This window comes from Biomphalaria glabrata, chromosome 17 (genome assembly GCF_947242115.1).
Source record: "Biomphalaria glabrata chromosome 17, xgBioGlab47.1, whole genome shotgun sequence".
NCBI classification, from domain to species: Eukaryota; Metazoa; Mollusca; class Gastropoda; family Planorbidae; genus Biomphalaria; species Biomphalaria glabrata.
In genome coordinates this window covers 22,805,470-22,821,470 of record NC_074727.1, presented here as the reverse complement: position 1 = coordinate 22,821,470, position 16,001 = coordinate 22,805,470, and the positions used below count along the sequence as shown (strand labels likewise).

The 16,001-nt window shown below is 38.5% G+C and overlaps 1 protein-coding gene across 1 annotated transcript; it reads left to right on the top strand.

Annotated features, from left to right (window-relative positions):
* The first annotated feature begins 5,068 nt into the window (after nt 1-5,068).
* Nucleotides 5,069-15,235, top strand: LOC129923664 (alpha-2 adrenergic receptor-like). The gene is made up of 3 exons (XM_056015719.1): nt 5,069-5,579; nt 5,747-5,873; nt 13,105-15,235. The coding sequence occupies exons 1-3, from the start codon at nt 5,315-5,317 to the stop codon at nt 13,964-13,966; spliced, it is 1,254 nt and encodes a 417-aa protein (XP_055871694.1). The 5' UTR covers nt 5,069-5,314; the 3' UTR covers nt 13,967-15,235.
* The last annotated feature ends 766 nt before the right edge of the window (nt 15,236-16,001 follow it).

The window sequence follows — 16,001 nt, the reverse complement described above, 5'->3', positions numbered from 1 at the left end:
GCAGTAGACAGGAGAAGAATATGCCAAACAGAGTAGGTGCGAGCGCACATCCCTGCTTGACACCACTGCAAACCTCAAAAGGTGCTGATTGGGCTCCATTGAATTTGACAGTACATTTAGTTTCCTCGTGAAAACACTCAACTTATTAACTAGTTTGGGAGGGCAACCTATTTTCCTCAGGAGTTTGAAAAGGCCACTTCTGCTGACCATGTCAAAAGCTTTAGTCAGATCAACAAAAACAATGTAAAGGGGTCTGTCTCTCTCTCTGAATTTCTCCTGCAGTAGTCGTAGAGAAGATATCATGTCTATAGTGGATCTACCACTCCTGAATCCACACTGAGACTCTGGGTAGACTCTAGAAGCTATCACTTGCAGCCTGGATAGTGCCACTCTAGCAAAGATTTTGCCCACTATACTGAGGAGAGAGATACCCCTATAGTTGTTGCAGTCACTCCGATCCCCTTTGTTCTTGTATATTGTGACTATAGTTGCGTCTCGCATGTCCTGTGGGACATGACCTGTTTCCCAACAGCGGCAGAGGAGAGTATAGAGTTCAGGGAGCAGGAGTGATTCGTTGACTTTCACTACTTCCACTGGGATACCATCGCTCCCAGGAGATTTTCTATTTTTTAAGCAGTTAATTGCTTTTTTGAGGTCACTAAGGCTCGGAAGCTTATCTAGGCATTCCAGTACTGGAAGATCTGGTAGAGAAGCCAGGGCGACATCGTCTACTGTATTCTGTGTGGCATAGACTTCGAGGTAGTGTTCTGTCCATCGTTCTAGCTGCTTGGTTTGATATGTAATTTTTTCTCCTGATTTGGATAGAAGGGGGGCAGGCTTAGACACTGTTGGACCCAGGGCCGCTTTAATGACATCAAATAGAGCTTTGCTATTTCCTGAGTGGAGACTGTCTTGGATTCTGTTGCAGGTATCCCTCCAAAAGTTGTTAGCACATTTTCTAGCCATTTGTTTCGCCTCTTTATTAGTACTTTTGAAGGCCTCCAAAGATTTTGGATTAGGCTTTGTCTTGTGAGCGAGGTGTGCAGATCGTTTTTTCTCGATGCAAGGTTCCATATGTGCTAGATTCGCCTCAAACCAGTCTACATTTTTGTGTTTTTTGAGGCCCAAAGGCGGTGATTGCCGAACTGTAGATTATGTCTCTTAATTTCTCCCATCTGATAGAGATGTCTTCTTCATCACTTAAGGAGGGGATTGAACTGTTCAGGAGCTCGCCAAAGAGTGCACACTTCTCTGGGTCACCTACATGGTTGACGTTAATTCGCCTAGATCTGGGTTGAGTGGAAGTGTAAGCCTTCTTGAGAAGTAGCTTGATTTTGCTTAGCACTAGTGAATGGTCTGAGTTGCAGTCCGCACTATGGTATGAACGGGTGTGGATGACACTTTTCAGATCCATCCTTCGGGTGATGCAGAGGTCAAGCAGGTGCCACCTTTTTGAGCGTGGGTGCTGCCAAGAGACTTTATGGCGTTCCTTGCCAGAGAAGAATGTATTTGTTACACACAGTTCATGAGAGCTACAGAACTCGAGTAGCCTTTGGCCATTGTCATTTATTTTGCCAACACCATGAGGTCCCAAGCATTTTGGCCATGCATCATTTCCATCACCAACACGGGCATTAAAGTCTCCATTTATATAGAGGTGCTCGGAGTTTGGAATACTTTTAATTACGTCCTATAGAGCTTGAAAGAATCTGTCTTTGTCCTCTTCCGGTGCAGCAAGGGTTGGTGAGTAAGCACAGATTATATTAACTTTGCCTTGCGGTGACGCAAATTTCATGTGTGCTACTCTTTCATTGCCAATGGGAAACGTGACAAGTATCACGACCATAGAAATACTGTGTGCCCAGCCCGGGGTAAAGAATGCTACACGTGCCATAGACTGAATCCTTTTTCGTCTAGTGTAGGAGACAGTATCGTAAACAAATTAAACATGTTGCTTGAAGATTATGAAAGATTGGTAGAGATGAAGATGGTTCAGAAACAGACCTCAGGAAGGTATCGCCTCAACATGACACTGAATGGAAAGGAGACATTACAGAAACTCAGGAGCTGTGGTAATAAAGTCGCTGAAACACAGAGCTATTATCTAACCATTCAGATGGGTGGCTCTGTTGATTGTGTTGACACAGTGTTACAAATAGATGCTATCTTACTAGATTTTTCTAAGGCTTTTGACAAAGTCCACCACCATAGTTTGCTTAAAAAATTAAAATATTTCGGCATTAATGGTTCACTGCATCAGTGGATTAAAGATTTTCTGATAGGGAGAGAAAAAACTGTAATAATAAATGGCTCTAAATCAACACCGATAACAGTAAACTCAGGTGTACCTCAAGGAACAGTCTTGGGTCCACTACTATTCTTAATTTACATAAATGATTTACCAAATTGCATTACTTCAGGAACAAAAGTCAGATTATTTGCAGACGATTGCATAATATATAGAACAATAAAAACAACACAGGAAACAGATATTTTACAAAGAGAATTAGATGAATTACAGAAATGGGAATCAAATTGGAGCATGTCTTTCCATCCAGAAAAATGTCAGTTGTTAAGAGTAACAAAAAAACTAAAACAAATTAATTCCACTTATCTTATTCATGGCAAACCAGTAACACAGACTAAAAACGCAAAATACCTAGGTGTTATAATAAATGAAAAACTGTCATGGAATCCACATATTGATGAAACTACAAAAAAATCAAACAAAGCATTAGGATTTATTAAAAGAAATTTCTATAAATCAAATAAGAACATAAAACTAAAATGTTATTTAACCTTGGTTAGGCCAATAATAGAATATGCATCCTCCGTTTGGGACCCCTCAACTCAAGAAAACATTAAAAAACTGGAACAGACACAAAATAGAGCAGTGAGATTCATAACAAACGAATATTCACATTTGACTAGAGTAACACCTTTAGTAAAATCACTAAATTTAGAAAGCCTTCAGGACAGAAGGCTCCAAAGTAAAGTAGCAATCATACATAAAACACTGAACCATAATCTTCAAATACAAAAACAAAATTTAATAAAATACTCTGAAAGACACAAAGATAAAGGCACATTCCTCATCCCATATGCTAGGACAAATTTGTACAAATACCCCTTCTTCCCTAGTGCTATTAGAGCATGGAATGGGTTGCCTGAGCTAGCCCGGAAAACCAGTGACTTGGCTGAATTTAAGTCATTGGTTTATATGCATGACTAAATGCATGACGCGTAGGACGTAATCATCTTCTTTTTTGAAGTAACGTCTGTATTATATAAGATAATGAAATGAGGTTGCTTGTAAGAGTACCCCATATTACAAATTAATGAGGCTTGATTCTAAAAGAGCACCCCACTCAATATAACAAAATTTTGATCAATTAATTTACCTATTAGGGGGTATAGCTAAAAATATTCAATTAGAATTATAGCTAGATTTAGGTATTTAGATCAAAAGGTCAGTGTTAAAAGTGCTGGCACGTTCGTCCAGAGGTGTACTGGTCCCTTCTTGTACTGCCTAGGTTATTAAGTATAACCTCCAGGTATACAATTCAACTAATGTATGCAACAAAAGACTTTACAAAGTCGCAGGTAAAAATATATACAAAGTTTATTTACATGATTAAAATAAATGTGTAAATAAAGGGCCATCAATTGAAAGGCCGACACAACAAAAAGTAAACAAAAGATACTCAAAAATATTATGGCACACAGCCCTAGTCATATGTTACATTATCGTCACATTCTGGAGAATACACATTTACAAGAGTAAAATAAAGGTCACAGGCCTCAGGTCAACACATGACCACTTTTGACCACTGGGTTACAAACTTCCGGCTTACACAGCCAATTGAAGGTCACAGGCCTCAGGTCGAAACACGACCACTTTTGGCTACTCTAGGGTTACAAACTTCAGGCTTACACAGCCAACTAAAGGTCACATGCCTCAGGTCGAAACACGACCACTTTTGGCTACTCTAGGGTTACAGGCTTCAGACTTACACTAGCCACTTTTAGCCAAAAAAAAAAACAAAATGGTCATGATGAACTATAGGCTTCAGGGAAACCTATGAGCCTACAAGCGTCATAGAATCCCACCTATAGACATCCGTTTGGTAAAGTCCATCTGATGATTCAGTACAGGTTGAATCCCTCAGAAAAAGGTTACAAAAATATGTCACGTTTGGGAGTACCCCAGGATGCAGGACATCAGGGTAAAAATATACTGCCTGGAAATCATTTGGGGCTACATCTATTAATAAATACATTATCTAAAATACAATAATACTAAAGACATACTTAGCCCAAAGATCTCCAGAGCAGGGCACACTAATCCGAGTACCCCATGACACACGACCACTAACAGAAAAAATACTATACACAATACAGGTCAAGTGGTCAAGCTGGTAACTCAGGAGCAAGTGGCAACTAAGCACAGTTTGCAAGGCCTTTTATAAACTACATAAGGGGAATCACTCCTAACTATACAAGTAATCAAAAATAGTTATTTCCCCATTATTTCACACACAGATACTATGACATTTTTGTTCAACTTTTTTTCTGCCATACTTTTTTTTTTTTTAATTATTAGCTAATATGCAATATGATTGTTTGTATCAGTGGAAGATGTTACGATGTTGTTTATTTTACAAAATATGTGTTCAGATGCATTATGCTATTTTTGTAGAGAAAGAAGGATGTTGATATGTGATGTAATGTGTGAGAGTTAGGGGATTAGGAAGTGTGTGATGCTGTTCGTTATCTATTATGGCTGAATAAAGCCTGTGTGTATTTGTAAATTGACCTTGTCGTTTATCTATTTCTACTTGTATTTAAGAGTATATCAACACATCACATGGCTCATCCCCTACAATATGTTGTTTTAGACATGGAAGAATAAAACTAGTCATCTCTCTTCAACAGTTTTAATGAGCTCTAGATTTCGGCTATCTCAATACATGAATCATTTATCTTCAAGGTTAGCTTGAAGAGGGCTCTATTTAGGCTAATGATTACAAACAAATCTTGTAAGATCAAAACTTTTGTACCCCACAGGTGTAGATATAAAAAGCCGAAATGTGCGGGGTCTTTACCATCATGTTTGACTTTCATCAACTCCTAAGCCTACTAGCAGATTCACTCTATTAGCTTCTTGTTTTAAAAAAGCAACAACCAAATATTTGCTTACATTCTAACGTTTCCCACTGCAGCGTTTAGGTTACAAAACAAATTATAACACTTGCGAAGGTAGATTTATTGAATAGTAATCCAATTTGAAGAAAAGTAATACTTCTATAAAAGTATGGATTTCGTGACTATCACAGACGCTGTGGTGGGCAATAAATCGGCTGATGATAGCCAGAACTACATGAAGAACCTACAGTATGAGAAAACTGTGGTCACTATTCCAACGTTCGTTTTACTGGCTTTGCTTTTTATTTTGGGGATTTTCGGAAATCCACTGATCATTTTCATATATTACAAAGAGAAAAAGAAAACGGCCACTGACATATTGATTTTGTCTATCTCTGTTGCAGATTTGATTGGGACATTGACACTTTTACCAGGTCAGTTTTTCGGTTAATTGTCATATTTTCTTTAAGGCTGTAAACTTTTAACCATGAACAAACATTGAAATGATGTTACGATGGGTTTTTTTTGTCCCCCCCCCCATAAGTCAAGTAACGTTTATAAAATACTAATATTTTACAATGTAATTTTGTTTCTTTCCCAGCCAAGTTTTATATTTACTTAAGAAGTTACTCGATGAAGCAGACCTTCGCTTGCAAGATGTACTTTTTTTCCGCCTCTTTTAATTTTACTATATCACTTTGTTTACTTTTGTCAGTGGCTTTTATCAGGTAATTGTTTTTTCATTGTATCCGTGTGTGTGTGTGTGTCTGTCAATGCTTATCATTATCTTACATTCACTTCAAGGCTTATCATTATCTTATACTCTTTTCATGGCTTATCATTATCTTACACTCTCTATATGGCTTATCATTATCTTATTTTCTCTTCATGACTTACACTCTAGCAACAAGGGAAACAAATACTTCAGTATTCACATTTGCTGGGTTTAGTCCCCTTAAAAAAACGTTAAACGCTATTTCCCCTTCACGCATTCTACAATCAAGTTGATGCTTTAAACAATTATTTATTATACCTAACAAAACATGAATCAATAAAGAAAAATACTCAATTAGTCAATTTGTTATTGGTAACTAATTATTTCGTTTGCTATCGAATAAGGGAAATAGCTTATACATTATTGGTAGATATAGTTTTAATGACGGAGTTCTTTCCCTTTAGATATGGTTTTTCTTTAAATTTTGCTTATTTTAATTTTTTAAGTGGGAATTCTGTTATCTCTCCACCGAAAAAAAGGATTTCCGGCATATAACCTACATTAAGCATTGAGTCATCGGATTTCACTTTGACAACACAAAAAAAAAAGGATTTTTTTATATTTTGCTTGTTTACTTTTTGAACCCATGAAGAGCTCTAATAAGTAATTGACATTGGGTAAGAGTAAATGCGGTTGGTTAACGGTGGGCCACAGGGACAAATTATCATCTTCCCTATAGATCGCAAGGTCTGAAAGGGGAACTTTACTTTTTTACTTACACAAATACATATTCGACACGCATCCTGTTGCAGTGGTGTCACTAGTACCGGAAAACATTCATCAAAATATTTTACCTTTACCTATCCCTTAGTCTATTTGACCGTTGGGGCACCATGCAAGACTCGTCGACCGTCTTTCTCCATCCCTCTCTTTCTTTTGCCTTAGTTAGAACCTCTTTCAATGGCAGGACCGTCCATTCTTTTATGTTGCCCTCCCATCGCTTTCTCTGTCTGTCTCTTCGTCTTTTTTCCGGGTACTGTTCCTTTGCAAGCCCCGAAAATCTTGTAATATGGCCATAGATTTTAAGCTTGCGTTTTTTTTTTTACGATAGTTAGTAGGTCATCATGGGGCCCAATCACTATAATAACCCTGTCTCTAATCTCTTGATTTGTGATCAGGGGCGGACTGGCTATATGGGCAAATGCCCGGTGGGCCGGTACCAAATGGGCCGGTGTGGTCGCGACCAAAGAAAAAAAAATTAATTGCAGACAACTTATAAAAAAGTGACAGCAGCAAGACACAATGGCCCGAATACGTTTTCTTGTGTTTTTTTTTTTAAATTCTTGTTACGATTAATTTTGTTTGAAAGTCAACAAGAATATAACAAAAAATACACTATACACTGTACGTATTATCATTTGCAAAACGTTAGACCGCACTTTCTGCTTTGATGTCTTCGAGGTTGTGTTTGGCCTAATCATTTTGCTGGTCGGCATGGGCCTTTGATGGCGCTCCCATTTTTTTTGCTCCTTCCCTCCCCCGTCTTTTAATGGTTCCAATGAAATTTAACCAAAAAGAGGGATGAGAGAGGTTAAGTTAGAAAACATTGATATAACGCAGCAAAAAAAAATTATTTTTTTTTAAAGGCGTGACAATTAGCTCTTTAACAATACTTAATAGAAATTAACTTCAACACATACACACAGCCGCGAAATGCAAACCACCCAATTTATTCACAGCTCAATATGGGTATAAAGCTCAACTTTCTGCGATTTGAAAAGAAAAAGCAAGTTTCTTTTTGCTTACTTTTAATAACATAGATCTAAAAATACTACATTTAAGGCTTACAAAAAAAATATTTAATAAAAAAAATAAATCTAGATCTAAATCAATTTTTATACTATTATAATTAATGGCAAACGTATGCTTACTATGAAGTCATTAATTATGAAAATTATTACAATAATTTATACAGCGGTGTCACATCCGATATTTAATGAAAGGAAAATAATGGGTCATGGTATATTCATATACAAATCGCGTTTTTGAGAATGTACTTGGAGGAAGCAAGAGCTTTTCACATTAAGAAAGTGCCTCTCTAACCGTTCTGCTTTCTCTTATCTTTTAATGGAATGGGTTGCCTGAGTCAGCCATGAAAACCAATGATTTAGCATATTTTAAGTCACAGATCAACATGCATGAGATGCGTAAAACGTAACAATCTTATTTTTTGAAGAAACGTCTGTAATCTATAAGTAATACCAAAAAGCTGCAAACTCATTAGGCTGCTATTGTATTGTTTATAGTTTTCAGACTACATACATGTATAAATAGAATACATTATGTAATTCTACGAACATGGGCGTAGCCAGGATTTTTTTTCGGGGGGGGGGGGGGGTTGGGGGGGATACCCCCCCCCCCCCGCGAATTTTTTTTTTATATGTGTTTATGTGTGTGTGTGTGTACACAATCTTTATTGCATTCTGACCCTTCATTCTTTCGGAAGACGTTTATTGTGCCCTAGAATAGGTTATTCCATGATTTAGTGGAAAAATTGTAGATTCCCCGCCAACACTAGCAAGGGGGTCTGGGGGAGCGCTAGGAGCTCCCCCAGCGCGGGGCGAAGCCCCGCCGCCAAGCACTATTTCTGATATTGAAAGCCAACAAAATGCATATTCTGAGGTATCTACAGTGCATTTTCCTGCTATTAAAAAGTTTTATTTCAAAAACCTATTGTGCTATACTTACTGACTTAGACCCTACCGCGCCGTTCGGAGCATTTGACGTCAAGCTGTTTCCATAAAAATCTGTCACTGGTAATATCTGAAGCCTCTTCCCACCTGCCACGAGGACCTCAATGAATGAGTGGCGTCAAGTTGTACTAGGATATCATTGCAACTCTTCTTATGCGTAATTCATTTTGTCGGAGAACATGTCCCGCAAATCTCATGCGTCGCTCTCTCACAATCTTACTAAAGGGTCGACTCCCAGTTCGGCATAGGATTTCCTTGATTTAAACCCGATCTCTATAACTGACTCCTAAAATCTGTCTTAGCCATCTTTGTTGAGCCACATTTAGTGTTTTTCAATTTCGGCAGATGACTATTCACTGCAGTTTATTAAGGGAGCCCTGCCACTGGTAAAAATGTGTAACCACTCTTGAATACGCTCTTGGAATTAAGTGACTGTAGTTTGGTTTAGATTTTATATCGAAAAGAGAAGTTTTATCGTCAAAATCATCTGTTGGGGGTTTTCCACCTCAAAATGCTCTGTAGGGGGATCTTAAACTCAAAACCATCTGGAGGGGTTTTAAACTTTAAACAAACGCCATCTGTAGAAGAGGGGTTTAAACTCAAAACTCCCGATTGGATTGGCTACGTGTAATTTGCTTTTTTTTTAATATTGAAGAGGTATTTTTAGCATTAAACCCCTCTGAATGGGGGTTTAATCTCAAAACCCATTTGGCAACGCTCATAGCATTTTGAGTGCGTAATTTGCTTTTTTTCTTACACTGAAGATGTATTTTTTAGCCTCAAACCCCCCTAGCGGGGGGTTTAAATTCAAAACCCCTGTGGCTGCGTTCATAGATTTTAGTGTGAGTAATTTGCTTTTATTTATATTGAAGAGGTACTTTTTAGCTTCAAACTCCACTGGAGGGGAGTTTAAACTCAAAACCCCTTTGACTACACTCAAAACATTTTGAGTGTATAATTTGCTTTGTTTTTATTATTAAAAAGGTATTTTTTACCTTCAAACCCCGCTGAAGTGGGGTTTAAACTAAAAACTAAGTCAAAACCCATTTAGCTACGCTCATAACATTTTGAGTGCGTAATTAACTTTTTTTTATATTGAAGAGGGGATTTATTGTAAATTTTGGAGGGGGTTTTAAAATCAAAATCTCCCTTAACTGTGCTCTTGGAATTAGGGGATTTTCGTTTGCATTTTTGTTTTGTTTTGTTTTATAGAAGAGGGGGGGTTAACTGCAAAAACCCCAAGTAGGGGGTTTAAAACTCAAAACCCCTAGTAGGGGGTTTTAAACTCACAACCCCTGGTAGGGGTTTTTAAACTCGAACCCCCATTGGTTGTGCTGGTGCAGTTGATGGTTTAGTATTAAAATCTCACCTAAAATAAACAAAATCAAAGCAAAAAAATCATTCACTAAATTCCGATCCCCCCCCCACAAGGGGGGGATTTCATTTCGGGGGTGGGGTGTTGAACCCCCAAACACCCCCCCCCCTGGCTACGCCCATTCCTACGAATGCATACATCCAGTTTTCAATGACTTATCGACTTATCAAACTTTATATTTTTTTGTAAAGAATTAGGCTTACACCTATAATATAACACATGGGCGTAGCCGGGAGGGAAGGGTCTTCAAACCATCACTTGCCTCAGACCTCATTGTCTGAAAGGGAAACTTTACTTACTGCCCCAGTGCAACCAACTTAAGCAAACTAGTCACCAAATTTCATGAGCGTAGCCAAAAGGGGTTATGTGGTTTCCCTTCCCACTCCAATAGAAAAACTAAAGCAAAACTATAGTTACCATTTTCTACCAGTCGCTGGACTCCATTGAATAGCAGATTTGGTTTTTTATTTTTTTAGCGGAAGAGTAGCAGGCTAATTGTACTGTAAATACCTCAGAATATGCATTTTTAAAGCTTAAAATAACGGAAATAATGCTTGGTTTCGGGGCTTCGCCCCGGACCCCACTAAAGGAGCTTACAGCGCTCCCCCGGACTCCCTAGCTGCCCTTTAGCAGTGTCTACTGTCTTTCCACTAATAATAGGAAGAGAGTATTCTAGAGTAGAAAAAACGTTTGAAAGAATGAAATATCAGAATGTAATGAAGATTAATTAGATATAATAATAATAATAATAAGGCTTGTCTTCGAGTCCGAAGATTAATGAGGAATACAGTATTTCCCGTGGCTGCGCAGCCCTAGCTGTGACCTGCATATTTTGCCACATCCAGGGCAAGCATAACCATTGTCCGCAGGTGGTCGATTTAGATTTTCTTTTCGTCGTCTGCGTTTGTCCTCTGCAGCAGATTTTCTTTTGGTCTCAAATGTGTTTCACGCGGCCTTCGTGAGTGACCTCCAGCTGTCTCGTTCCGACGCCGCATGCAGCCAGGTGCTCTCTTTTATGTCAGCTATGGAAAGTTGACGCCTAAGCTGGTCTTTGAAGCGTTTCCGTGGGGCGCCTCTGTTACGTCGACCACCTTTGGCTTACGTTCGTCTCCCATACGGGATACGTGCCCTGCCCAGCGTAGTTGTCGGACCATAAGAGGTCCCTCTATACTGTCCATACTGGCGTTCGCAAGGACATCGCTGTTTGTAGTGCGGTCCTGCCGACGTATGTCCATGACGGAGCGCAAGCATCTTTGGTGAAAGCGCTCAAGAAGTCTTAGTTGTTTTTTATATAGTGTCCATGTACACATATATAAATTGCGGAGTGGGGTAAAAATCCCCCCCCCACCGAAAATATATGACATGCCATTTGTGGGCCGGTTTATATGGTAATGCCCGGGCCGATTTTGATACCCAGTCCGCCCCTGTTTTTGGTGCGGTCTTTGAATATGATACATAGAATCGTTCTGTTGCCTCTCAATTCCATTGCTAGGATCGTCCTCACTAGCTCTGCAGTCAGCGTCCAAGACTCACAAGCATATAAAAATGTGGCCATGACCAGGGAGTGCATCAGTCTGATTTTAATGCTGATGGCTAAGCCTTTGTCTTTCCATGTTATTTTGAGTTTTGAAAGGGCTGCTGTGGACTGTGCTATTCGGGACAGTAGTTCAGATTTCGTTCCCTCATCTGAGACAATAGCTCCAAGGTATTTGAAGCTGCTAACACTAGTCAGCTTTTCACCTCCAATACTGATGTCCCTTTTAAAGCCCTGTTGGCTATTGGTCATAATTTGTTTTTTTTTCGGCATTTATTTGCATGCCATATGCTGCGGCTGTCTTGTCAATGCGCATCACCAAGTCAGATAAATCTTCTTTTGTCCCTGCTAGGCCATCAATGTCATCAACATAAAGATCGAAAAATGTCAAAAACGAAGAAATGAAAATAATAAATTGTCTTAAGGTTTGGCTTTCAAGACAAGAAACGGTAAGTACAGACTTGAAAAGAAAGAGTCAGCTGAAGAAGGAGAAGAAATCAGGTGACTGAAGCTTTGCTATTGATGTACATGTCTATCTGCCCTATGTGAGATACTTGAAGCTTGATAAAGTGAACTTACGTTTAACAAGAACAGTATGTGCGGCGTCTCGAATGGAAAATGCAAAACTAAGCAACAAGGTCTGGACTTAACAAACATTTGTTCATCTGCCCCAACCTATGAAAGTAACAAAGATGATGGTGAATTAATGCCAGTGAAACCTGGTAAAGTGATTCATGAACATTTGCAAATGGAATGTTGCAAAGTTGCTTCATGGGCATAAAAATCTTGACTCGTCGAAGATAACAATGGGGCAGAGAAGATACCTTCAAACTGTATACCAGTGGAGATAACCGAAAAAAGAAGCTGATTATATATCTGCAAACAGCGTGGCAGAGGAAATATCAGCAAACTGCGTAGATGGCTACCTGTGGGGAAAATTATTCACAAGACTTCCGAAAACATCTGCCGACACCTCGACTTTGGATTTAGAACAACGGTCCTGGCAACTACAATAGTGACCGCCGCTACCTTTTTATGTCTTATGAGGCTAACATCAACGACAACCGCATTAATGAAGGCGAAGCAATGACCACAACATCACTGCAAGAGAGGAATGGCCAACTCGAGAAGGAGAAAGCGACGCCAGTAAGAGAATAGGCTCCTGTCGTCTGTCGACCGACCTCCACCTGAACTGACAGAAACTCTACAGTACTATTAGGAACCATTTTCTTCTGTTAACGAAAATCGTAAAGGCAGCAATGTTTAATTAAAGATTAATTATATATATATTTATTTATTTATTTGGCGAAGGGGGGAGAAAAATAGAGACTAACAATACACATAATGGTTTTTGGCTAAGTTCTTGGGAAATAGCAACACTTTGGGAGCCGGTGGTCGCATAGTCTCTTATCCTATTTGTAATTATTTATTAAACTTAAGTGTAATTATTTAGTTCCTTCCATTGAGTGCTTGCACTAAATTTAAAACAGTATTTCAATATATAAAGAAGATAAAACTAACCAACAATTAAATGTCATCAAAATAATGATTGTTTTTTTTTCTTTTTCTTGCTAACTACCAGATACAGAAAAATATGCTTTACCTTTGATTGGCAAGTAGAACCACGTCATGCACAAGTCATCGGCGTAGTGGCAATTGTATACACTTTGATTACTTCGATCGGGCACATGACCGTGCACGGAAGACAAACGACGAAAACTAATTTTTCGGGTGTTAATACCTATCAATGTCGTGTAGACGACAGCTTTGTCAACACGAGTTGGCCCAAGATCTTTATGATCATTTTGTTTTCCATGTTCTTTACTTTCTGTGTGGCCCTTACCTATATGTACGTAAAAATAGGTCTAAAAGCCAGACGTCAAATGAAAATGAAAACGAGGCTTCTAAATTTGGGAGAAAGAAAACCAGCGCCCAAAAAGAATGTGTTAATGTTACGTTCTTTGAGAAATCAAAGTTTAGATGACCATAAAATTTGGCGGGAAAATAAATCGTATATAACGAGAGCAAATAAGGAAAGTAGAGATGAGACTACGTTGAGCATGGAAGAAAATACACACAGGTTGCATGAATACCCCGAGGTTAAAAGCAACGAAAAGAAACAAGACGTGCTGACTTTGGGTAATAAGAAGGCTCTAAGAGAATTCAGGGCAGAAGGGCGGACGACTTTAATGCTTTTCACCATTACGGTTATATACGTCGTCACGAATGGCACCACGATTCTGCTCGTTGTTGCCAGGGCCATGAACGACCAACTTATTGTATCACTGGGCCCAGTCAGTGCCTCCCTTTACAATTTGTTTTTTGATTCGTTTCTCATCAACTGTGCCATTAATCCATTTATTTACAGTCTGTGGAATAAAAAATACAGACAGAAATGTTGGCAGATTTTCCGTCGAAAAAAAACAACAGACATCAAAAAGTAATATGAATAAATGTTAGAATTCTTACACAATTACTAATGTGCTCAACCAGCATCTCAACCAAGTTGTTTTAAAAGGTTATCTCTTTAGACATTATCCATCACGTAATTACACACTTGAATAACAAATTTCTAATCTGACAGAATCATATTCAGGAATTTAGTGCAGACGACATTTTAGTTCTGCTCAATGTGTTTGTAGACTTTCGGTAAAAACCTAGTTCAGGAGAGAGGACTTTCGGTAAAAACCTAGTTCAGGAGAGAGGTTTTTTCAGTTCACGTGTACTGACTATCCAATTGTCTTATAATAAATTGTATTATTTTAACGCATGCTATTCCTTGCTGTTTTCAATTAATAATATTATAATTTGCTGTGTAATAAATTAAATAACAAAAAATAACAAGGCAACACACAAACTCTTGGCTTACCTGTGCTGGTCCGTTATTCTCAATCATTACATTGCACATGTATATATTTATATATAGACGTATTTCACAGATAAAAAAACAACAACTCTCAATTAATATTTTTACTGCATATAAAATTAAAGAGATGTAGGCCTATGTGATTGATAAGAATAGATCACATCTTGTTTAATTGCTTTCAGATATAGCGCATCTTTCCTGCTTACAGCAGGCTCATACCGCTACGGTCCGATTTCTTTTGTGGACCAATTGGGGCGGATGCCCTTAGGCGCTCAGCAAAAACAAATCTGCTCGAGTCGAGATTTGAACTTGAGCCCCTATGTTAGGTAGTCAAGCGGTTTTGGCCTCTCTGCCACTAATCTCACATCTCTGCGCATCTTCATCAGTATCTATAGTTAAGGAACGTATCAGAAAAAAACTTGGTCTCAATGGTAAACGTATTTCGTGATGAGATTGGGATAAAAAAAAAAACGTGTCATGCTTGCCATTTCTGCAGGGAATAAGGAGGAATTTTTAATGAGCTCGGCCTCCGATCTCGCAGTAGAAGTGGGAACACCAATGGGACTCAGTGTGTGGGTTCCCAACCAGACGGATGTGATTAAATGATCATCTAGTCAATGTGAGATCACCTGACAGGAGATATCGTTGAAGAGCCCATCTCTCAATCCCGGGCTTTTGGTAAAATCCTTCCGTTTAATCAAAGACATAAAAAGGCGCAAGCTTGACAATGGAGAGTGAAGGGGATTATGACAATCGTTTTGCAATATGTGAATCTGAAACCAATGACTAACATATGTGTGTTTAATGTTTGCATGCCAGAAATCAAATAAAAAATCAATGCTAACGACATATTTTTCCTTTGTTCGAAATAATTTGTTGCCTGTGTGGTAATTATATACAGGTATATATCAAATGTCTATTTTCCATCTCGAAGCTCACTTGAACTTCGAGAATCCGTTATCATATCCCTGTACAAAAGGGGTGACAAGTCTAACTACTCCAACTATCGAGGCATTACACTTCTGTCAGTAGCAGGAAAGATCTTTGCACGAGTCTTGTTCGACTGACTAACTCACTCTTTAGTGTTATTTGAAAGCCAATGTGACATAATATTTGTTCTGCAAGAATTACAAGAAAAATGCAAAAAAGCAGAACCTAAACCTATACGCTGTCTTTGTGGACCTCACCAAGGCTTTCGACACGGTCAGTCGCGATGGTCCATAGAGGGTTTTGGCCAGGCTCGGATGCCCACCTACGTTCCTATCCATTCTCAATCAGTTTCATGTGGGACAAAAAGGTCAGATTAGACACAATGGTGACATGTCTGATCACTTTCCAATAGAAATGGCGTGAAGCATTAATGGTTCATTACATTAATGGACTTAGCATTTCCTAATGGGAAGAGAACAATAGTAAATGGCTCCAAATCAACCCTGAGGTCCACTATTCTTTTTAATTTACATAAATGATATACCAAATTGCATTAGTACAGGAACAAAAATCAGATTATTTGCAGGCGATTACATAATATATAGAACAATAAAAACAACACAAGATACCCTACTGAAATTTTACAAAGAGAATTAGAAGAATTACAGACATGAGAATCAAAC